Source organism: Alligator mississippiensis, chromosome 6 (assembly GCF_030867095.1).
Source record: "Alligator mississippiensis isolate rAllMis1 chromosome 6, rAllMis1, whole genome shotgun sequence".
Lineage (NCBI taxonomy): Eukaryota > Metazoa > Chordata > Crocodylia > Alligatoridae > Alligator > Alligator mississippiensis.
Window position 1 is genome coordinate 100,997,644 of NC_081829.1, and position 24,000 is coordinate 101,021,643.

A 24,000-nucleotide genomic window follows, 5' to 3' on the forward strand; every position below is an offset into this window, starting at 1 on the left:
AGAGGAGCTGCAAGGTGGCAGAGCCCTCTCCCGCCGCCCTCGCTTAGTGTACGGTCACTCCTGCCCCGGCTGGAGCCGGAGACCTCACTGCATTGACCCGCACTGCCGGGGAGGACGGGGGTAAGAGCCCAGGGGACAGCAACCAGCCACAGAGCAGGAGGGTCTGACTGGGGTAGGGGGAAGGAGGGGAGCAGGGCTTTCCTCACCCCTGGCAGGACAGGGGCCCCTGACAGCGATGCGGCTGAGCCAGGTCCCGTCTTACCTTGGCGGCTGGGCGGTGACCGGACAGACGCAGTCGGGCGCGAGCAGCAGGGCAGGGCCACGTGGGTGGAGATGATTTATTTTCATTCCACAACATAAAGCAGCAGCAATCAACCACGAGGTTTCCCCCGGGGGCGGGCAGAAGAGGGCGGATGCAACCAGCACCAGCTGCACCCCGAAAACAAGGTGCAGCCCCCAGTCTGCAGCAGTCCCACAATGCACTGCACCGGCACGTGGTCACACAGGACCTCTTTGGATGTTCGGGAAAAGACAGGTTTGGTGACGTCTGGGTGCCAGGCGGGCCCCGTGGGCAGCTCCCCTGCCCCTGCCCCACCCCCACGAGGGCACTGGTTGGCCCCGGGGCCAGGGGCTGCTCCAAGAGGCCAGCAGGCTGACGTCCCCAACAGAGCCATTGCTCCCATCTTTATTGCCCCCGGGGGCGGTGAGTTGGGGGCAGGGACCAGGCAGGGAGCACATGCGGTGACGTTAGTGGCGTCTGATGGGGTGGGCCGCTGGCAGCCTTCACTGGATCTTGGTGACAGCCTCGTGGATGGAGCTGGCCACATAGTCCAGGTTCTTGGTGGTGAGGCCACACATGTTGATACGCCCACTGGCCATCAGGTAGATGTGCTTCTCCTTGATCATGTAGTCCACCTGCTTAGCTGTGGGGGCAACCACAGAGATGTCACGCCCCGAGCATGGGACCCCCACCCCCCGGCGGTCATCACGAGCAACTCGGGGCTTTCCGTGCGGAGGGAAGGGTCTTGGCACGCTGCTGGTGAACTAGCGCTCAGCGCGGCCCCAGCCCCAGCCCCACTCAACACAACACAGCCCACTAAAGAACGGCAAGAGCCTGACACGGCGGCTGCGCAAGGAGCTTCTAAAATGCCTCCAACACAAGAGGAGACCAACAGGCAACAGAGGAAGGGGCAGGTCACCAGGGACATGTACAGGAAAGAGCAGGGACCTGCTGGGACGAAGCCAGGAAGGCAAAGGTGAAGAACAAGCTCCATCTGGCAGAGGCTAGAGACAACAAGAGGGTCTGTAAGTATGTTGGCCAGACAAGGACCAAGGAAGCTGTTAACAAGCCAGGGGAAACTCCTCACTGAAGATGCAAGGAAGGTGAAGCTGCTCAACAGCTACTTTGCTTCAGTCTTCACAAAAAAATAAAGCAGGGCCTGACACCTAATAGAGATCATTAGGATAAGGAAGAGGGAAGCCGAGGGAAGAGATAACAAGAGAGATGGTCAGAGCGCTTCGTTGGGGCTGCATGAGTTCAAGTCAGCAACGCCGGGTGAGCTGCATCCCAGGGCCCTGCGGGAACTGGCAGAGATCTCAGAGCCCTCGGCCATGATTTGCATGAAGTCGTGGGAGACGGGCCACGTACCAGAGGACTGGAAAAGGACTCAAGAGGATGAAGGGAATGGTGCTGGTGGATGAAGGGAAGGAAGTGGATATTGTGCATCTGATTTCAGCAAGGTCCTGTACAACCATCTCCTAAACAAACTGGAGAAGTGTGGGCTGGATAAGACTGCTCCAAGGTGGACAGACAACTGGCTCGACAGCCCCAAACAAAGGGTAATTATAGCAACAGATCCATGGCAGAATGGCAGGAGGTTTCGAGTAGAGGCCCATAGGGGTCTGTCCTGGGCCTGGGCTGTTCAACATGTTTATTAACGATTTGGATGCTGGCATAGGAAGCTTCTCCAGCAAGTTTGTGGATGACATAAAACCGGGGAGGATTGTGAACATGCCCTTCAGAAGCATCCTAACAGACTGGAAAGCCAGGCTGGAGCCAACAGGATGCAGGTCAGTGTGGACAAAGGCAGGTGGTGCCGCTCAGGAGGGATAATCAAACATGCAAACACAAACTAGGGGGCCCTGGCTGGATGGCAGCTCCATGGAAGAGGACTTGAGAGTCTTGGTAGATCCCAGACTCAACATGAGGCTGCCATGTGATGCAGACACACAAGGTCAATGTGGTTTGTGCTGCATCGGTAGAAGCACCGTGGGCAAGACACGGGAGGTGGTCAGGCCTCCCCTGGACACTGGGTGCAGTTCTGGGCTCCATATTTTAAATAGCAGGTGGAGAAGTGAGAGAGGGTCCAGAGGCAGCAACAAAGATGAGCAGGGGCTTAGCAGGCAAGTCATACAGGAGAGGCTGAAGGAGCGTTCAGCTCGTGGGAAGGGTGCTTGAGAGGGGACATGAGAGCAGTCTGCAAACCCCTGACGGGCTGCAGTAGAGAAGAGGGAGAGTCCCTGTTCTCTTCTGCTGCAGAGAGCAGGACATGGGCCAATGCTCTGAAGTTGCAGCAAAGTGAGTTTAAATTGGAGATCTGTAAAAAACTTCATTACTGTTAGAGCAGGGAGGCAGTGCCGCAGATACCAGGGGGGTTGTGAATTCTCCATCCCTGGAGGTGTTCAAGCAGAGCATGGGCAGCCACTGGTGGGGGATGAACTAGACGCAGGGATGCCTGGTTCAATCATGGGAACTTCCCTAGCTTCTGGGCTGTGCTGGTTGCACCCTCCCTTTTTCTGCTCCATGTGTCAGGGGGGGTTTAAGCCTTCCTGGAGGCAGTGGGTGCTACAGCTGAGGCTGGGGCTGGGGACTGGGCTGTGCCAATGCTCCTGCTGGGAGGGAAGCCAGAGGTTCCTGGCTAGGAGGCCTTGCCCCTCTGCTCAGGGTCAGACCAATGTGAGATTTGGGAACAGGAAGGAATTTTACCCCATGTTCAGATTGGGGGGCGGGGGCAAAGAGTCTTCCCTTCCTCTGCAGCATGGCCTGGGCTCTCTGCAGCATCCATGACCCCCCCTCGGCAGCAGCAGGAAGTTGGCAGCCACAGCCCCACTGTATCCGGGGGCAAAGGTGCAGGCGATGCCCGGGGCTGTGTCAGGGGCGACGGTGTCATGTGTCTCCAGAGTCAGACATGGAGTTTGTCTGGGGTGGTTTGGATGGGGCCTATCCTGCCTCAAAAACAGGGTTGGGACAGGATGCGATCCCACAGCTCCCTGCCAGCCCTGCAGCTTGGGGACTGTGTGGCACTGGGCAGAAGCACTGCCAAGGGGCTGGCGTGCTCTCCATCTAGCACAAAAGGGAAAGCCTGGTGAGGTCAGCAGGGCCTCCATCCGGGGCCCCTGCACCCAGGCTCAGGGGCAGGGGCACGGACTGATCTTCCATCCACTGTGGCCGGTACTTACGGTTCAGCCCCGTGAAGCTGAACATGCCGATCTGGTCAGTGATGTGACTCCAGGTGCCGGGGGTGCCCAGGGACTCCAGCCGGGAACGGAGCTCCGACCGCATCAGCAAGACCCGATCCGCCATGGTCTTCACGTTGTCCTTCCTGCAGAGGACAGAGGCGTGAGCCTGGAAGGTGCCTGGTGGGTCAGTGAGAACCGGCAAAGCCGGGCTGAGCACATGGCGAGCCCAGAGCCTGCTCCCCCCGGCCCCACCCTGGGAGCACTTACCACTCGGCAAAGAGCTGGGGTGAGGTGAGGGTGGTGGCCACGATGCGGGCTCCCTGCGAGGGTGGGTTGGACCAGGTGGTGCGGGCGATCTTCTCCATCTGGGACAGCACGCGCTGGACATTGTTGGCATCTTTCCCCACCACGGACAAGTTCCCCACGCGCTCGTCTGCAGGCAACAGGCAGGCATGAGCCGCTAGCCCTGCTGCCCCCAGCATGGCGCCTCCACCTGGAGAGGCCACCTGCCCCAGGCCTGGATGGACACTCACTGTACAGCCCGAAGTTCTTGGAGAACGACTGAGCGCAGAAGAGCTCAAAGCCCTGGGCAACGAAGTACCGCACAGCCCAGGCATCCCGGTCCAGGCAGCCCGAGGCAAAGCCCTGGTAGGCCGAGTCGAAGAACGGGAACAGGAACCGGCGCTGCAAAGAGAGAGGTAGTCCAAGAGGATTAGCTCTGACCTCTGGGGGGTTGCTGCCAGCCCCACGGCTCTGGGACTCCAGCACGGGAGGACAGTGATCAAAGGGACCCTCCGCCGCAGTGGTCCCTGCTGCACCCCAGTTGGGACAGCCCTGCTTTCCACCTGGACGGGGAGGTGATGCTCCAGGAGCCATTACCGGGCACCTGCAAAAGCTGTGCAAGGCACGTCCCCTGGGGGCAGCCAAGACAGGAGGGCAGGCAGCATCAGGGTGCTGCTCCCCACCAGACATTTCCACACCCCCAGGGGGGTTGAAAGCAGAGCCTCCCTGGTCCCAGCCTGCAGGACCTGAGTGGGGCTGCCCCAGCCCCCACTCCTCACCCACTCTGGGGGTGGATACTTGGGCCCAGCCGGAGCTGCCCCACACAGACCTGCTCCTCCGCCCCCCAGCTGGTACCTTCATGACTGTGGCAATCTGCTTCCACTGCTCCTGGGTGGGGTCCGTGCCGGTGGGGTTGTGTGCGCAGGCGTGGAGGATGAAGATGGAGAACTCGGGAGCAGCCTGGGGAGGGAGCAGGTCTCAGCCACCACACGCACGGCCTTGGTGCCACCCGGAGACCCCAGCCCCACTCGGCCACTGACTACTGCAGGCGCTCGGCCAGATCCGGCTGCATCCAGCCCGTCCCAGTCCAGCCCCAAGCCGAGAGCCAGCCGGCTCCAGCACCGATGGCTCCAGCCGCTCCCTGGCAGCAGCTTCCCCCGGTGCGGTGCGCTCTCACCCACCTCCATATCTTCCAGCAGCCCCTGCAGGTCCAGGCCCCTCTTGGCTGGGTCCCAGTAGCGATAGGTCCGGATGTCCTTAAAACCGGCATCCGTGAACACGGAGTTGTGGTTCTCTGTGGGGGCGTCAGGTTTCAGCTGGCCCCCAGCCCAGCCCGGGGCACCGGGCGTGGGGCGGAGAGCAGGTGACCACCTCCCCTGCTCCCACAGAAGCCCCCTCCTGCCCAGCTCTCGCCCCCCACCCAGAGGGGGCCGGTGCCTGGCCCCTGCACGCCCCACCAGCCCCGTCCCTGGCAGGCGGCTGCACTCACCCCAGGACGGAGAGGAGATGTAGACGGGGGTGGCCGTGTTGTTGTTCCCGTTGTACCAGCGCCGCAGGAACTCTGCCCCGATGCGCAGGGCGCCCGTCCCGCCCAAGGACTGGACGCCCCCGACCTGCAGCGCACGGAGGTCACAGGGAGCCCAGCACAACGGGACGGGGGCACCGGTGCCGAGCGGGAGCACAGACGGGACAGACCGAGACGTGCCTCCCAGGCCCCCCTGAGGGACCAACCGCAGCCGCAGCCCCAGCCGGGACCCCGGGTACAGCCCCCCGCCCACGCCAGGGCTGGCCTGGGGCGTTTAGCCGATGGCCGGCTCTGCACCTGCCTGCGCCGAGGCCCAGGCTCTGGATGAAGACACACGTCTGCCTTTCCACAGAGCTCTGTCCATCCACCCCGGCAGCTCCTGGACGCACCAGGCCACTCGGGACAAACCCCTGAGCCCCGGAGAGACCCGCCGCCCCACGTGCCAGCGAGCCCCCAGCACCTACCCGCCCCTCCTCGATGGCAGGGCTGTCGTCCCCCAGGGCGATGCGCGAGGCGTTGGCCCGGAAGTCGGGCAGGCCGAGGATGGGCAGGTACTCGTGGTTCAGGCTAGTATCGCTGGCGATCATCTGCTCAACCTTCCTCACCACTGGCAGGACCCAGGGCTGCCCTTCATCCGTGCGGTAGGCTGCGGAGAGGAGCGCGGCGTCTCGCTTCACATCGGCCCCAAGCCCTGGACATGCCTGGCCCCGCGATGCCCCCGTGAACCTCGGCCGTGCCGTCCAGCCCGGAGCAGCGGGGTGCCGCCGTGCCCAGGGCCCGCCCTGCCCGCTAGCCGGGCACGCTGTAGGGTCGCGTGGTGCGCGGGGGGCTCCGGGGCCCGATGCGCCCGCCCGGCCCTTCTGCCCTTTGTCTCCAAGGGCAGCGCTGCCCTCCGAGCCTCCCTCCGCACCCCGCAAGGAGCCGCGTCAGGCAGGGCAAGGAGCCGAGGGACACGCCTGACCTTTGAGACGGACTCTCACAGCAACCTGCACCGCCTTCGCGGGGAGGCAGCTGCGCAGGGACCCGAGCGGGGGAAAGGCGGCACCGACAAGGACAGCCCCTCCTCGCCCCGCCCGGCGCCCCGGGGGGGCACCTTCCCGCTCCTTCTCCCGGGGCGCCCGCTGGGCAGCCGCGCTTGTCAACGACGCGTCACGTGGCCAGGCCGGGGCCGGGCCGGGCCGGGCCGGGCCGGCTGGCCCCGGGAACACTTTAGGGGTCACTGTGACACCCGTGCGCGCGGCTCCGGGGGCGGGAGGGGGCGCGGCGCAGGCGCCGGCACCGAGAGCGGACAGCCGGGCACGCCGCTCCGCCCGGGCCCGGGCCGCGAGCACCGCACCGCACCGCACCGCACCGCACGGCGAGGGAGGCACGCGCCGGGCACCGCTGAGTGCCGCTGCCGGGCCGGAGCAGCCCTCGGGCGGCCGCTTGCAGGGACCCCGGCCCCGGCCCCGGCCCCGGCCCCGGCCCGCACTCACCGCCCACGCCCAGGTTGACCTTGCGCGCCGCGGGGTCCTGGCGGAAGTCGGCCGTGAGCTGGAAGACGGCGACGGGCGCGGCCTGCGGGACGGCGGCGAACACGGAGGCGGCCATGGCTGCGGGCGGCGGGCGGACACAGCTCAGAGGAGACGCTCACCTTCACCGGGCGGGGGGCGGGGGGCGGGGCCCGGCGGCGGCCAATCACAGCGCCCGCAGGGGGGAGTCCCAGAATCACGCGCCAGGGGGTGGGCGGGGCCGCGCCGCGGCACCAATCAGGGAGCGAAGGGAGTGGCTGTGACGACGCAGGTCCCCGGCTGCTGTGATTGGAGGCGGGGGCGGGATGCTCTGACGCACCGGCGTTCTGACGGGGGCTCGGCTGTCCGGGGCCACGTGCGGAGCCCGCCGGGGGGGCGGGAGGTCTGACCCCGGGGTGCGGCCCGCGTCCTGCTGCTGGCCAGGCCCCCGCTGCAGGGGACTGGGAAGGGAAACCCCCCCCTCCCCAGTGCAACCAGTCTGAGCAGAGGAAAACCGTCCTGCCCCAGTGCAGCCCGAGCGCGGGGGTCAGACCCTCCGGCCGGGCCCCTGCGGGGTTGGTGCAGCAGGAGCGCTGGCCCAGCCCGGGCTGCACCCAGCGCCCCCGAGAAGGATGAACCCCCCTGACACGTGGAGGAGGCGGGGGCAGCACAGCCTGGGGGCCTGGGACACCCCGCGGCAGAGCAGGGGCATCCCCCCCCCCCCCGTCCGGCCTCTCCTCCGACTGTCCCGCGATGGAGACTCCCCTTCCCGGGGCCTCGCTCGGTGGCACGGCAGGACGAGCCCCGCAGCGCGCCTCCAGCCCGTGCCGGGGGAGGGGAGGCCGGGCGCTGGGCGGGGCTGGGCGGGGCGGGGCGGGGCCGCGCTGCGGGGTGCACACAGGCAAGGCGTCTACCGCGACAAGCTCCGGGGCCTCGGGCAGCCTCGGCAGGCCTCCTGGGCCTGGTGCGGGGGCGGCGAAGGAGGTGCTGGCCGTGGGCTCGCTCGGCGGGCAGGGCTGCCGCGCACTGCAGCGAGGGTCACCCCGGCACGCGCGCGGCCCCGGGGCCTTTCCCAGCGCGAGGCAAGCGGACCTCGAAGGGCATCACGGCCTGGGCCGCAGCCACCTACAGCCCGCGCCGCGGAGACCGTAAGAGGTGCCGCGTGTCCCACGGGGCAGAGCAGCCCGGCCGGGGGGTGGCTGGCGCCGAGCGGGGCTTGCCCTGCTCCTCTCCCCTGCAGCCTCCAGCACCGGGGTGCGGGCAGGGCTGAGGCCCGGCCGCGCCCGCAGTCTGGTCCGTCTGTTCTCACGGCCCGGTTCGGCGGCTCGGGTCCGTGACTGGAAGCTGCCCGAGCCTGTGCGGGGGGCAGCGTGCAACCCACACGCGCCCCGCCATGGGCAAGTGTTGCAGGCGGGAGCCCGTGTCCTGCGGCGGGCTGTGCGGGACCGCTCCCCCAGGGCGGGGGGAGGAGGCGGCAGCGAGGCCGGCCCTGCTGCCAGCTGGCGGAGGACGCGGCAGGTGAAGTCGGCGGCCCCCGTGTGCGAGAGACGACGAGGGGCTTCCCTTTGCTGGGGGGCACAACCAGGGCCAGCCCTCGCAGCACTGGACGGGGGCCGGAGAGCTCCGGCTGCTGGGCCCAGGGTCGGGGCCGGCCCCCGGCGCTGCTGTCGTGGAGCAGGCTGGCCACCGGGCGCCGCTGTGAAGCCGCGGGAGCTGCCCGTGCGGACAGGTGCCCGGCTGAACGCAGTCCTGGCCCGGGCGCTGCCCCTGGGCACGTCTGGCGGGGGGAGAGTCGCAGCCCCTCCAGCCGTCGGGGCGCGGGTCCTGCTGCCAGGCCGTGGCTTTCCGCTGAGCTCTCGTGTCTTTAGCTCACGTGAAGGCCGTGGGGTCTCTGTGCAGTGCCCTAGATGCATTGCCGGCACCCCTGCCAGCAGGACTGGGGCTGGACGGTCTCTAGAAACCTTCCCATCACCCAGCTGGCGTCGCCTCCGGCCACAGGCCACTCACGCAGGGTCAGGGATGCCGGCATTGCTGTGGCAAGCAGAGCCCAGCACCGACCTCGTGCCGGAAGTGCCAGGAAGGGCCCCTAAGCAAACCCCGGCCATTCTGCCAGGCGGGGCAACCTGGGGCAGCCCCAGGGAGCAAAGGGGTGCTCAAATGGAGCAGCTCTGACCACCCTGCCACGCATCACGGACACATTTACCTCCAGGGCTCTGCATGGGGGGTCATCCGTGAGCCCCTGGGTCAGATGGAGGGGACGGAGCAAAACAAGCTTGATTTTGCCTTTCCCCCTCTCTGGGCTTCTGGACCGGGCAGGCTGAGAGTCCCACACCCCTTGGTTGCAGTGATCCCCAGAAACACAGCCCTCCCCCATCCCTGCTGTTCTGCACTGGGAGGCGGTTACCTGGTGCGTGAGCAACCCGGACGCCCCAGTTCCCCGTAGACAGCCAGCTAAACTGGGCAGGGGGAGAGGCCCGGCCGGCAGGACCTCCCTAGTGCATGATCCAGGGCAGGGAGGGGCTGGGCAGGGACAGACACAGGCCCTGACTGCAACAAAGGACGGACCAGCTCCCTGGTGCCCCGACCAGGTGCACGAGCATCTTCCTGCCCCAACTGCCAGGGACACACCCCAGGCCATCCCCACCCGGGGTCAGTGCCGTGACTGCCGGGGTTGAAGCCAGGCCAGGCAGCAGGGCAGCGCGGGGGCTCTCACATGGGACCCCCCAGACTGGGGCAGCCTGGGGATCTCTGGGGACCAGTGCTTGATGCCACTGCCCAGGGGCAGCGCTTGGGGCTTGCACAGCCGGTGTTGTGGGGGGATGCAGCCAAATGCCTGCCCCTGGGGCCACGTTCCTCCAGAGGCCTCGGGAGGGAGCAGGTGGGCACAGAGACAGCAGTGACCACACACGTGGCAGTGGCACACCCATGCACAGGGCTGGCCAGCCATCAAGTCCCACCAGGCACCCTGCACATTAACCCTTCAAACGCTGATCATGCGCCAAAGCAGAAGCATGGAGGGTAGGGGGTCACTTCACTCCTATTAGGAGCCTTGCCCCCCCGGGAGACTCCAGATGGCACCCGCACGTGCTGCGCAGGAGCAAGGGCAGAACTGCCCTGCAAGGCCCCAATGGGCAGAAATCCCTGCCCCAGCCACGAGGAAAGGGAGCGAAGCAAGGGGGTTATTGCCACAGTCCCCCATGCCCTGGCCTAGGGCAGGGCTCCCCCAGTGAGGAGAGGGACCCCGCAGCCCCCAGAGCCTCCTCTTCCTGAACAGGGCAAGGGGCCAAGGGATGAACCCGGACTGGGAGCACTGGCGAGGCCCCTGGGCCCCCCATGGATAGAGAGCTCTCGAAGGAGGCCCCTGGCTTTCATCTCCCCCGGCCGTGCTGCGGCTGCCCCGAAGGGCAGGGGAAGCTGCCGGAGCGTGTCAGAGCCGGCCCGTGATTGACGCCCAGAAAGGACCTGTCACTCAGGGCGAGTGCGGGCACACCTGTGGCAGCCCCGGCCCTGCCGCCCCCCTGCAGCTCTGGGGAGGGGCAGGCACCCAGGACTCACAACTGGCCCAGCCATACCCACCCCCTGCCCCGAGGCTGCTTGGGGTGCCCTGGGCCCTTCTCTGTACTCCTGCCCACCTCAGCAGCCAGGCCTAGGCCTGCAGACACCAAGGAAAAGCTGCTTCCAGGGGAGCAAGTGCCACAGGCCAGATGGACCTAGCAAGGCCCCTTCCCCGCCAGCCTGGCTGTGGGCATCACGTGTTCTCCCGGCCCAGGCAGGGCTCTGCAGCTCCTCCCTAGCTCCTGCCCCGGGCTTGCCTGGGGCACAAGGCCTGCCCTGGGCAGGGGTCTCGCAGCCAGCTCCCCACCCGGCCCAGCCACCTCCTGCCCGGGCAGCTCTGCCTGCACCGACTCCCCAAGCGATGGGTGCTCCCGGCGCTCTGGCAGCCCTGCGCCAGCGCCATCCGGTCCACCCGCCCAGCCCAGGCATGGCGCGGAGCTGCTCGGGTCCTGGGGGTTCCCAGTGGATGGGGTCATTTTCCCAGCCTCCCTCCCAGGCCAGCTGGTCCCGGGAGCGGGATCCAGGCAGGGGAGGGCGAGCTGTTTTCATTCCAAGCGTGGGGTCAGGTCATGGTTTGTCTCAACGGCTTTCGTGGCTGTAATTATCAGATTAACGGATCTCAGGCTGCATGCTTAGGGGCAGCAGCATTAACCCTTGATCACCCTCAGCCCCAGGCAGCTACAGCAGCAGGGAGCAAGGCGGAGGGTGGACGCCCAGCCCAGGGGTCAGTCCTGACACTCCAACAGGGAGCACCTTCCACCGGGGACCGCGAGCAGCCAGCCGGGGCAGGGGGGCCGGGGCAGCGCAGGCCACCGCGGTCTGGCTGCACGTGCAGCAGCACTGAGTTATGTGGGGGCTGGGCGGCTCTGGGAACTCAGCAAAGACTGGGACTGGTGGGGTGGAGGGAGGGGACACAGCTCAGAGGTGTGGGGCTACGTTTCCTCCGGGCACAGGGAGGGCAGTGGCAACCCCGCCATGGCCTGCCTGTTGCAGGGGACTGCCGAAGGGGCCTTGCGGTGGATGCCAACTGCAGGAGACCCCCAGCCCAGGGCTTCCCCAGAGGGGTGGGGACATGCACAGGGGCTGGTGATGGGCGGCTGCACGGCACAGGCCTGGCCTCAGGCCCACCTGCCCCGGAACAAGAAGCCGAGCCCCCGGTGAGCTGAGTTTACGTTCCCGCTCGCACGGCGGGGGCACGTTGTGGTGGGCAGGGGCCTTGGCCGTTCAGGCCAGGAACTCTCCCTTCCTCCCGTGGGCCCTGGCAGCGGGCAAGCAGCAGCCGAGGCGCCGGCCACAGGCAGAACTGGTGCCACCCCGCTGGCTCCCCTGGCGCCGCACGTGTGAAGCTGGATTTCCGGGTGCAGACACCCTCCAGCCCACCCCATCATAGCTGCTGTGAGCAACACCAACGGCACTGGAGCCCAGAGGAGTCCCCGGCAGGGTCCTAGAAATCCAGCTGCACAAGGGGCTTGGTCACCCCAGAGCACAGGGCAGGACTCCTGTCGGGGGGGAGCCTCCTGCCCCACACAGACCCAGAGCAAGGCCAGCCAGCAAGGGCACTGCTGGGAGCAGGAGGTCTGGGGGGCTGGAGTGTGCATGGGCTCGCAGCTCCAAGTATCTGAGGGGCCCCTCGTGCACATGCACAGCTCTTCCAGCCGCACGTCCCCAGCCCCTGGGGGCCCTCTTCACCCCACTGATGCCCCCCCCCCGGTGCTCCAGCCCTGCCCCTCGGTGCACAGCTCCATCAATGCCCCCAGCCCCAGACTGGGTCTCTCCAGCCCCTCAGTCCTGGCCCACAGCCCTGGGGTCCTCACATGCTGCTGCAGCTGGTGCCAGGTCGCTGGCGTCACTGCTGGCACCACCAGATCCCGCGGTCTGGGGAGGAGCGGAGCCACTGCCCAGAGAAGTGGCGTGGGTGCGCTGGCACAGAAGACACCAAATCAATTCTGGATTTTTCCACAGCGCGACATTTTCTGCCCTTGGATACACAGAAACATGCGTTCCCCTTTCAACTGTCTTCATCTCTCCAAGTCTCTGTGACGGCAAAGGTCACGCAGCTCCGGACAAGCCGGGGTTTGGGGAGCAAAGCCACCAGGGTGCAGCCTGAGGACGTTTCAGTCTCACCCGTGAGCTGGGTTGTGAGGGCCGGGCAGGAAGCACCTTATAGACCGGCTTTGAGCTGGGATAGGGGGTTAGGCTCCAAGGCAGGGATTGTCCACTGGGTGCTGCAGCACCCTGGGGTGCCTGGAGGTCCTGTCTGGGTGCCGCAGGGCGTGACGCCCTGTCAGGGTGCAAACACGATGCACCGGATAAACCCAGAGGTTCCGCCTGGGAGTCCGTGGTGTCAGGAATACGCCGAGCAGTTTGCAACAAGACAACTGCGATGGTACTTTTCTGCCGTCAAAAAACCAGTGAAAACAGGGAGCTGGCGCTCTCCGTGGGGTGTTTCGAGTCTCTCAAGGGGTGCCTCAAGCCTGAAAGGGCTGAGAGCTGTTGCTCCGAGGTACCCCTGCGCTGCCTTCTGCCTGCCTGCAGGCTAACGCGGCGAACGACCTCTTCAGCTTAAGACCTTGGTTTCAGCAGACACGTGCTCCGGGGAGTCCTGACTTCCCGCACAACATCTTCTGAGGGGAAACACCTTCTGCTGGAAACATGCAACCCACTTCAGGCGTCGCTTTTTCCGCTAGAGCCCCAGATGTGCTAGATATTGGCGGTGACCCAGATGTGGGCAGCTGGGACTTGATGCCAGGAGCCAGGATCGGGGTGGGAGGATGGCTGGGTGCAGGGGAGCAAAGCACCTGCACCGCGGAGGAGCCTGTGTGCTGGGACAGGGCAGGCAGCCAGGCCCAGCAGATAACTGGGGGCAGCGGGGGGTTGTTAGGCTGCTGGCTGCCAGGCCCCCTCAGCTAACCAGGCCCAGCTGGTGCTGAAGCCGGCCTGCTGCCCCGACTCCTGCCCCGGGTCCGAGATAGCTCTGAGGCTGCCCTCCCGTCTACTCCGAGCTGCGGAGGGACTTGTCCTGGACAGTCAGAAAGCTGTGGGGACAGGCTCTCTGTCCCTGGGAGCACCTGATGGAGCTTCACATCCGCAGGGTGCCCAGATGCCAGGGTGAGAGGCTATCTGAAACACTTTGGGGACAGCGCGGTGCTGCACGTGGGTGCTGGGGCTCTCCCCAGCCTCCTGCTAACATCTGCAGCAGCAGCCCAAACACTGACAGCCTCCCTGCAGGGCCCCAGCCACAGATTCACCAGCTTTCGCTGCCGCTTTTAAAGATGCTGTGCGTGCTAGCCCTGCTTTCCCAGGGTGAACAGGATGCTCCTGGTTGGCAAGAGAGCAAGGCAGCCATCCATCCGCCCCGATGCCTGTGGGGCCTGGTACAACAAGCCACGTGCCCTTTTCCAGGTCCCTTCTCTGCTGGGAGCCGGAGTCCTGTATGTTGCTTCCAGGCTCAGGTGCAGGGCTGTAGCTGTCCCTTTGCACCCTTCCCTCTCTGGGTCCAAACCCCAGTCACCAGGACCCTGGCCTGTGCTGCCTTCTGTACACACCCTCCTTGGGGCCACACGGGATGGCTGCAAACTTCCCCTGCTGGCACTTCTCCACTGCTGCTACCACTACATCATCCTCGAGCACTTCCAAAAGCCCCTTTGCTGCCCCCAGTTCAACCCATACGTCTTCAGCACTGGTCTGGGCAGCTCTGGGGAGTGCGGCTGCTGCCGTGGCCATGCAAGTCGTTCTCCCAGTAAAGACCCACTGTGCTGTTCCCCATGCTGACCCAGGGGTGCCACAAAGCCTCCACATTTGCTCTGGCCATGATCTCCGGAGAGGCGCGGTGAGCTGCGCTGAGGGCCATGCTCCAGGATGCTCTGCTCGACCTTCGTGCAGGCCAGTGCCACCAGCCCCCAGGGCACACTGGCCTCCAGTGGCTGGAGATGGGCCGGTCTCCTGCTTCCAGTTGCTTCTGCTGGTGCAGGACCTAATGCCTAGGCTGGCCGCCCTCCTCGCTCCTCTTGCAGATGCCAGCAAAGAGGCTGAAGCATGGGGTTGGCTCCATCCTGGCCAGAGCTGGGGCCTCCTTGTTTGCACGAGTCAGATGATTGTTGCAAGCGAGATCTCATGAAGAGGAGCCCGACGCTCCCCGGATGGCACCCTCCAGCTTGGGTCTGGACGCGGTGGCCTCAGTCTTCCTTACACGCCTCTGGGGACCTGCCTGGCCTGACAGGAGGCATCCAGGGTCTGAGGATGCCCCGGCTGGAAGGCAAAGCAGCCTCAGGTCCGAGTGGTTCAGGCTTCAGCATTGTCAGCTGCTGGGACTGAGTGCTGGTATCGGCGTCGGTGCCATCCAGCTGGACCCGTGCCCCCAGTGAAGGTGAGGCTGGCTCCTCGCCATGCCTGGCACTGTCCCCCTTACTGCCCGGTGCCCGCTGTGCTGACCGTGTGCACGGCAGTGCGAGCAGCTGCTGGGTCCCACGTCTCAGTACTGGCGCAGCCTAGGGCCAGGACTCTGCCTGGAAGGGGCTGGCATCCAGGACCCCCTCCCTCTCCCACACAGCCTCGCACAGCATGAGGGACGGCACCACCCGGGGGGGCTGGGACTGAAGTTTGTCAGGGTCTCCCAGTGCCCACCCCCTCCTTGGCTGTGGGCTGCCAGCTCCCATGCAAGTAACGCACATCTCGGGGCCCTGCAGAGACCCCGCGGTGTCTGCACGCACAACAAGCCAGCTCTGGGCCCGCCGTTCTCGTCGTCTTTTTACTAATGCATTACCCAGGACTGCTCCCTGGAGCCCAGTCTTTGGGGCCAGCCTTGATCCTGCTTTACAAGCCAGCGGGGACTTTCCAAGCACTCGGCTTCTCAGGAAGTCCAGCATCGTCAGAGGACTCGGGCAGCGACTGTGCTGGCAGACACATGCGTGCGGTTCCTGGCTCTTAGGGACACAGCCCCTTCCTGGCCACAGCCAGACCGGGTCCCCGAGCCAGCCCCTGTGCCACAGCCTGGTGCGGCAAGGAGCTGGCCGCGATGCCGGTCTGTGCTGTGCAGCGCAGAGGACCGTGTCCTCCTGGGGCGGCGCAGGCCCCGGATTCCCATCACACCTGCTCTCCCCACGGATGAGCTGCCTCCCCGCGCGGCACACAGTGAATCGGGCACACCTCCCCCTTCGCGGCACGCGTCCAGTCCAGTGCTGCCGCGTCCCAGCGGTGCCGGCCCGGCCAGGGCTCTCCCTCACACGCCAAGTCGCTCAGCATTCACGGCCCAGGCCCTGACCCCAGACCCAAGCACCCCGTTGTTCCCATGAGCTGTGGCTCGCAGGGGCCCGAGTGGCTTCCCAACCCCTGGGAGAGGAGCACAGCAGCTCTGGCTGACCCACCCACCGTGCACTGCCTCTTGGTGCCAGCGGTGAGCTTCCTCACAGCAGTGCCCCGCTGCCCCACAGACAGAGCCTGCACCTACGACGGCTGCAGGGAGCGCGCTGCACATCCCCATCCGGGCCCTGCGTGGCGGCTGCACCAGTCCGGAGGAAGACAGGGACGGGCGAGCCCAACTCCCCCTGGCCTTGCGAGGGCCAGGGCAAGGGGCGGGCGCTGGACCCTGGTGCCGAGGCCGAATCCCTGACAGCCATTTATTTAATATTAAAAATAATTTCTGGCCGGGGTTGGCTGGCGTCAGCTGCGCACTGAGTCACCCAGGAATCCAAACAAAGCCGCGCTGGCTCCCAGCCAGGGGGTCGGGCGCTGGGTGGTCGTGTCCATCGCGGCCGCGGACCCGCCTGCGGGTCACTCGCGGGTTTGTGACACGATGTCTCCATTTATTTATTGGAAACTTTTGAGCAGGAAATGCGCAGGGCTCGGGTTTGCCAAGCCAGCTGGAGGGGTCCAGCCGGAGCTGCCGGGACGGGGTGGGGGTGGGCCCGGCGGCACGGCTCAGCCGGCAGCGCGGAGCTCCATCGCCCCCGGTGGCTTGGGGTACGGGGTCCCCGACAGGCGGGACGGGGATGGGGCAGGTCTGGCCGGCTCCGCTGCCTTGCCCTGGTCCCTGCCCGAGACGCAGGGGTGAGCGCCCAGCGCACCCCTGAGCATGGCACCGGCTGCCCCGGGCCCAGGGGCAGGTGGGGAGCGTGTGCCCGGTGCACGGGGCAGGAGCTCGGGGGCCTGGGTCTGCCCAAGCCCCGGCCTCCAGGCTCAGGCCTGGCCAGTGGCGGCTGGCGGGGTGGGCGGTGCCTGCCTCTGCAAGGGGGTCGAGAGGTTCTCCAGCAGCCTTGTGCCGGAGGGGGCTGTTCCTGTGCTTGCTGATAACTGAGGAGGTGAAGCCTGACCCAGGAAACCAGGCGAGATCCCCAGAGATAAACTCCCCGCGGCAGACAAAGGCACTGACCTCTCTGCAGCTCCAGCCGCAGCATTCCCACAGGCGCAGCAATGACAGCGCCCAGCTCCAGCCAGCCCTGCGCCAGCCCGGGGCAGCGCCCGCAGGGAGCAGGGGCAGACACAGACTCAGGGACAAGGAGATGGAAACACCCAGAGGAAATTAGCTGCCTTGGTAGCACTGCCGGTGGCACCGCTGCCCCCCTAGTTCAGCCGTAGCGGCAGGAGCCACGCGCGCCCCTGCAGAGCCTTGCAGCCCGAGGGCAACCCCCCAGGGCAGGGGCTGAGCAGGGCCGAAGCGCGCACGGGCCCTGGCACAGAGCACAGGCGTGGGGAGCGGGTCTAGGCCTGGGCTAGGAAGTGCTGCACCGCCGCAGTCCCGCTGCCGCCCGGGGGCCTGGGCAGCCTGCGGTCAGCTTACATCAGTGCGGGAGCCGATCTCCGACCAGGGACCAGAGCAAGTCCAGGGTGGGACAGATGTTCACACCCTCCCCAGAGGCTTGCTGGAGACAGGCCTCCGGGCTGGGCGGACAACAGGCCAGCTGAGCGCACACAGCTGTCTCCGTGTGCTGACGTGACACTGCCACGTGCGCCACTTGGGATACTGCGCCCGGCTCCGGTCCCCACACCTCCAAAAGGATCTAGACCGGCGATAGGCAACCCCCAGCACGGGTGCCAGCGGGTGGCACGCAAGGGCATTCTGCTTGGCACGTGAGCCTCCGGGTGAGCAGCGGGGAAGGGGCTGGGGCTGTGCTGCCGCAATAAGGATCGGGCCCCTCATGGCTCCCCCGCCGCCCGCCCCAGCACGCCAACATCTTACAAGTCGAGGTTGCCGGTATTTTGGCAGTCTGCCCCAAAACATTGCCGACCCCTGATCTAGAAGAACTAGAGACGGCCCCGGGAAGGGCAGCAAGGGTGGTCAGTGCTATGGAGGGGCTTCCCCATGAGGAAAGGCTGAGGAGGCCAGGCCTGTCCAGTTTAGAAAACAGGAGCTCGGAGGTGACAGGAGAAGGGTTTACAAAAGACTAAGTGGCGAAGAGGAAGTCATTAGGGAGTTATTATTTACTCTCTCTTACAAGACAAGAACGGGGGTCACAACACCACACTTGTGGGTACCTAGTTTAAACTAACACCAGGACGCTTTTTTCCACCCAGCAGGTCATTGAAGGGGGAGCCCGTGGCCCCCAGATGCGGCGGGAGCTGAGAGCTCCCCAGATGCACACGGGGTCGGACACGTGCTTGGAGGAAAGGGGCATCGGTTGCTATCGAGCAGGGAGTGCAGGGCACGGCCTCTGCACCGGACCTGCCTGGACCCTAAAGGCTGCAAGGGGAAAACCCTGCTCGGACCAGGTCGCTCGCCCTTCCAGCCTCCACTCCGCCACCGTGCGACACCAGAGCCCGGGCAGGATGGACCTGGGTCTGACCCAGCACAGGGCAGCTCTGATGTCCTTATGTTCTGCTGCCACAAGCCAACCCCGAGCCCTGCTCTGGGTGCCACAGATGGGCGCAGGGAGTCTTTGCTGCTCTGGGGCAGAGCGTGGCCAGGAGCTGCAGCGATAGGGCAGCGTCGGAGGCTGCAGCAGGCAGCGGTGCTGGCGTTCAAGTGAACTAACCCTGGGCCCTCTCGTCCCCAAGCTGCTCCAGAGCGGCATCTGTTTTTATGCTGATGTCTGTGCTTGGTCCCCTCCTGGGCTGGGGAGCTGCCCCTTCCACAGGGACCTGCCTCCCCCTTCTCTGGCTCAGCTCTCTGCCCTCTCCTGCGCAGCCGCAGCTCCCTGCTGGATCTCAGCCTTGGAGGAGGGGGTGGGGGTACCCCCGGCCTGCATGACCAGAAGGGAAGTGCTGACAGGGGCAAGGAAGAGGAAGCCAGCGGCCCCAGCCAGTGACTCAAGAGCGAGGAATGCGCCGGGGAAGTCTGAGAGCCAGGCACAGAGGAGCAGGCGGTGCAGAGCGCCGGTGCCCAGGTGCCGGAGCATGGGATGGGACAGGCCGGGGGATCCACATCCTGCCCCGCGGGGTGTCAGACCCGTGCAGGGAGAGACCCGCAGGGGAGGGGAGGGCCGGCCGGGGGCAGATGGCCAAGGCCCTCCCTGGGCCCTGCAGGTGTGGAGAGAGGATCGGTCCAGCTGTGCGATGAGGAGAGGGGGCTTCTGCGGAGCTCAGGCCACGCGGCAGGTGCTCCCCATAGGGAGGAACAAGCTAAAAGCCCAAATCCCAGGTCCTTCCTGATGCAGCCTCTGCTCGGGGCACCAAAGACAACGAAGCCAACATCCCGCTCGTACAGGACCGCCCCCTCCATCCTCTCCTTGGGGTGCAGGGAGGGGTTTATCTCTGAAGAGCTGATGGCACTGACCCCATCCTGGGCTTGGGCTGGGCAGTAGCAGAGGGTGTTCGCCAGAGCTGGCATGCAGGGCGCAGGGACTCAGATGTGGGGGCCAAGAGCCCAGGGACCAGGCCTGAGGCCAACAGCCCACAGTCCCAGTCCTAAGGCCCAGAGTCAGAGTCCATGCGTTCTGTCCTAAGGCCCTGGCTCGCTCCTTGCCCGCTCAGTGGGAGCTTGCCCAGCCAACAAGGCTGCGCAGAAGGGGGGTGAGCCGCTCAGGGCTTGGCCTGGTGAGCACGTGAGCTACTTGGAGAGCTGGGCAGAGCGACCACGCTGACGTGCCGGCACCTGGAGGGGAGAATCGAGGGGGACCATGAGCTGCCCAGAACCTCGCTCGTGCCCAGCCTCCAGGGAGGAGAGGGACAGGGGGAAGGTGGGGTGTTGACTCATTTCCACATGGCCGAATCCCCAGAGGGCAATTAAAAATCTGCCCTGAGAAAGGGGCGTGAGGACGAGCAAAACAACTGTGGAGAACTGCAGCCACCTGGACGAGAAGAGCAGGCAGCCGGCAGCGGTCACTAGCCCTGGGGCAGCTGCATGCGCCACCGGGCAGTCCCAGAGATGCGCCGTGGGTGTTGCTAGCAGTCTGCAGCCACAGCAGGCCAGGACGGGGAGACCCGGGACGGTTCCTGGGGACCACGGGGGAAACGCACAGTCCTCAGAAAAGGTGGGGGTGGACAAGGACGAGCCAAACAATCGCTGTCTGGAAAGTCTCCCCCGGTCCCCAGAAAGATAATGGCACAAGCATGAGGAGGAGGATCTCTGTAAACATCTAGAGGATAATGAAGCCATGAGCCATAAGCAGGATGGGGTTTGTAAATAATGGGCCATGCCAAAAACAACAACCTCTCAGTAACTGTTTTGGATAGAAGTGAGGGATGGGGCCCGGCAGGATGTCACGGGGGGAGACCTCGAAGCCCCGCATCCCCCTGCCTGGCCCTTATCGAGCCCCCTGCATGTCTGGGGTAAGGTCATTGGTGCCATCTGCTTGTGCCCTCTCCACTGACACGCTTCACTCATGGGCAAACCCCTGGCTGTACGTACACCCTGCCTATGCTCTGACTTAGCACCCACAGGGCACCCACAACACACTGCACCGCCTGTTCTCCATCCTCGTGCTTAAATTCAAGCACAAGGTCAGGGCAGGAACTCCTCCCAGGAAACCCCTGGGGTGCTCGCTGCACTGGCGGCCGGTGCAGAGGGGCTGGACCGTGTTGCAGGCACCTGCACTTGCAGTTTTCAAGTACGTCTGGTCTTGCGCGTGCCTAGAAGTGCGACCCAGCTGTAAGACTACCTGCTCCTAAGAGTCAGCGCTGGGCCTGCCGTCTGCCGCGGAGGCTGTAACCGTGCACCCGAGACTGTCCAGCAGCGGCTGGGTTTCAGACGCGCATTGACAGCGAGAAAGCACTTCGGGACTAAATGCACCATGTACGGGCGAGATCTCATTGCTCGATATCTGTCGCAGTAGCAACGTTCCAGGGATTCTTGCCTGATAATTCAGTCTGAATAGGTTTGGGTGTGACACTGATGCATGATCTGGAAACAGCCTGGAGGGCCATGAACACGGGGCTAAGAGGAAGAGCTAGAGAGAGAAGCCTGCAAGTGGAGCGGACTTCGGTTTGACTTGGGAGCGCGTGGCAGCCCGGTTAAGAGACCAGCAGCGACGGTGTCAGTCACGCGCACAGAGAAGGGTCAGCGGTACTCACTCCGCCGGGGATCCTGCAGCAGGCCCAGGGCTCTTCATCGCTTTCATCGGTGACCTGAAAGTAAATACAAAATCACTGGTGCTAAACCGGGCAGGTGGTCAGCAACGAGCAGGACGGGGCAGTGCGCAGGGTGACCAGGGAATGAGGCCCAGCCAGACAACATACATTTGAATGCAGCCCAAGCCCCCACATCTGGGGACGCAGGCCACAGCAGCGGAGCAGGGGCTGCGCCCGGAAAGTGCGGGCTGTGAGAAGGGTTGATTACAGCGGACGTACCACTCACTGCGAGCTCCCTGCCTGCGCCGTGGCCAAACGGGGCTCGTGCGATACGCCAGCACAGGGATATGAATAAGAGCGGGCCCATGACAGCGTTCTGCACGTGGCCATGGCGGGGCTGATCCTGCAGCACGGAGACCAGTGTTCGTGTCCACAGCTAACAAAGGGTGCGGAGAATCGCAGGGCACCTATACACGTGACAGACCTCTGCTTTGACGGGTGCTAATTAGCACGTGTCAGAGCAGACTCAGTGAAGCGAGGCTGCTGCAAGGCTGCTGGAGCATGCTAATTAGTGCACTCCAGCAGCCTCTGCGCCGCGTGTACTCGGCGTCCCCACATTTCAAAATGGCAGCGGGGGCGCTTTAATTAAAGCTCACTGAATGAGCTTTAGGTAAAGCATCCCTGCCACCATTTTGAAGCACAGGAACACTGAACACACGTGAAGCTGCGGGTGCTTTAATGACAGCAGCTCTCAGGGCATCTACACGTGTGCTCGGGGGTGGGGTGGGGTGGGACACTAATTGGAGCGGCTCTGAGAGCAGCTCAATTAATCAAGTCTGTTCTGACTCATGCTAATTAGCATGTGTTAGAGCAGACGTCCATGAGTGCCCTCAGAGCGACCCTAATTAAAGCGCCGCCCCTCCGCCCCGGAGCACGTGTGTAGATGCCCATAGAGAAGCGGGGCCGGCAGGGACCTGCACAGGTCACATCTAGTCCAACCTCCCCGAGGCAGGAGCAGCCCTGTGCAAACCAGTCCAGACAAACCATCGTCTAAACGCTACGTAAAACTACCATCCACCCGACACGACACGACACCACAACAGGTAAAGCAGGGGAACCGCCACGGCCGACATCCTGCTTCTATGAAACGGTGCCAGTGTACGCTCGAGAGAGCCCAGGCGGAGCGGCATCCTCCCGGCGACCCCCCCATCCCCGTCCATACAGATCTAACCATGGAGGAATAGGCCTTCCTGGTCCTAAACGTGGCGATCGGTCTGGCCCCGAGTGGAGACAGCGCAGGGAAGGGTCACACGAGAAAATGCTAAGAGCCTCGAACAGCCTGGCACATTCAGGTGCCGACAGGGAAGAATAAGAGGCGACCCGACTCCAGTGTACAAGTACCTTTGCAGAGAGAAAATACTGGGTCTAAGGAGCTCTTTAATCTAGCAGAGAAAGGCAGAACAAGAACCAACGGCTGGAAGATAAAGGCAAGCAAATTCAAAGGAGAAAATTAGGTACAAATAGGGAGAGTAGTGCAAACAGCCAAAGGATGCGGCAAATTCTCCATCTCTGGACGTCCAGCTCCAGACTGGATGCCGGGCTGGAAGATAAATTCATACACATTGCCCTTTAGCCAAACACAAGTTATTGGCTCCAAAAAGCAGTTTGGGGGTGGAACTGCATGCCTCGTGCTACACAGGAGGTCAGACCCGCTGATCTAGCAGGCCTTGCCGGCCTTGAACTTTATGAATCTAATAAACAAAAATACATTGTGTTACTAATTGAGAATGCAAGAATCCACTCAGCACTTCTTGTTTTCCAAACACTGCACAAGCACTAACGAGTTGATCTTCACGGCCCCCCAGGGGGGAGCACTGATGGCTACCTCCCTTCTCCAAATGGAAAAACTAAACCACAGCGAGTACAAAGATCTTGGGATTCATGCGAAACCACAAATTAGGCATAAGCCTACAACACTGCGAGGCTGCCACCAAACAAACCTGCAGAGCAAATGCTCGTTCTGTTTTGGGCTGCAGATCCCACCCCAGGTGTGGGCATGTTATACGCTGCCTGGAGCGCGGGGTCATCAGTCCCTCTCCACTTGACTTGCAGAGGCTCGGCATGTGGCATGTGGCACGTGGCTTGGTTTGGACACTGCAACTCCCCAACAACGCGGAGAAAGGGAAGGAAACCAGGAGACAAGGGAGGCTGAGGCTAAGTAACAGGAGAGCTCCCCATGGGGAGATTTCTGACTGTAAAAGTCTCCAGAAGAAAGTGGCAGGAGCCAACCCTCAATGATATTTGCAGCTGGACAGGACAAAGACAACCGGGAATAGCCCTGTAATAGCAGGGACGTGGCCTCGAGCCTACCGCCTGCAGCCATCTGTGCATCACGTTCCCCAATGTCACACGTATCTGTCTGAGGATTTAGGCAAACGTCCCCTTTTCCCTATTGCCGCTACACCCTAAACTCTTGCCAGCTGGTGGCAGCTAGTGATGGGTGAAGCCTGAAAGACTCTGTGCTTGGTTTTGGGGAAAAAACAAAGCAAAACGCAGTTCTGGAAGTCGCAGGCTTCTCTGCATGCATCCAGCCCCATTGGGGACAGTGACTTCTTAGGGTAAAATAAAAACAAGTTCAAGTGAGTTTTCCATCCATGTGACAGCGCGGCTCACCCAGCCAGTCTGAAATTATTTTCCAGAATGATTTCCTGAAGCCCCGCCATGATTAAAGGAAATAACATTGTGAATAAAGGGACATTCTTCAAAGTCAACGGACTAGCCACAAACCCGCGTTCTCACACAGCGCCGGAAAGCGCCAGGGGGAGATGGAGCCTATCGCGGTGGTGCCCGAAAGGAAAAGGTGGGAGGGTGGGTCTCCATGTCTTCCCTGACGCCGAGAGGTTATGACCTGGCTCCTCCGCAGAGAGCGGGGCATCCACGTACCCTGGAGAGAGGACGGGAAGGATCCTGGCGATGCCTGAAGAGACCTGCTAGGCCTCTCCGGGCTGGGACATGGCTGTTCAGGGCACCGCGTGTCCTCTGCGCACGGCGCCAACCTTTGCTGTGACTCACGGGTCAGCCGTGAACTGAATCAAGAGTAATTACATCTCAGCATCAAGAGCAATTAAAGCAGAGCAGGCCCATGCCCTTATTCTAGGCTGAGTCTCGGCTTCCCGCTGCCTTGTTCCTGCTTGCTTTGCTCCATGCGTGGCGCCTCCTTCCCGGAGAGCGCCCGGCTCTTCCAGGGGT

At 64.1% G+C, this 24,000-nt stretch overlaps 1 protein-coding gene across 2 annotated transcripts; it reads right to left on the reverse strand.

Moving 5' to 3' along the window:
- Positions 1 to 324: 324 nt before the first annotated feature.
- Positions 325 to 20,801, reverse strand: GOT1 (glutamic-oxaloacetic transaminase 1). 2 transcript variants are annotated; one of them, XM_059730289.1, is made up of 9 exons: positions 20,755 to 20,801; positions 5,731 to 5,912; positions 5,231 to 5,354; positions 4,923 to 5,035; positions 4,597 to 4,701; positions 3,993 to 4,143; positions 3,727 to 3,892; positions 3,460 to 3,602; positions 325 to 923 (listed from the first exon to the last, which is right to left on the reverse strand). In XM_059730289.1, exons 2-9 carry the CDS (start codon positions 5,851 to 5,853, stop codon positions 784 to 786), a joined length of 1,065 nt encoding a protein of 354 aa, XP_059586272.1. In that variant the 5' UTR covers positions 5,854 to 5,912; positions 20,755 to 20,801; the 3' UTR covers positions 325 to 783. The 2 variants fall into 2 exon arrangements, with proteins under 2 accessions (XP_059586272.1, XP_014464939.1); XM_014609453.3 differs by lacking the exon at positions 20,755 to 20,801 and adding an exon at positions 6,742 to 6,918.
- Positions 20,802 to 24,000: the final 3,199 nt, after the last annotated feature.

Bases quoted from the DNA above. Each gene is read 5' to 3' on its own strand.
- GOT1 (XM_014609453.3), bottom strand. From the start codon at position 6,856: ATGGCCGCCTCCGTGTTCGCCGCCGTCCCGCAGGCCGCGCCCGTCGCC. The intron at 5,036-5,230 runs GTGAGTGCAGCC...ACGCCCCCACAG, and splicing joins CATCTCCTCTCCGTCCTGGG to AGAACCACAACTCCGTGTTC. The intron at 924-3,459 runs GTAAGTACCGGC...TTGCCCCCACAG, and splicing joins CAGCTTCACGGGGCTGAACC to CTAAGCAGGTGGACTACATG.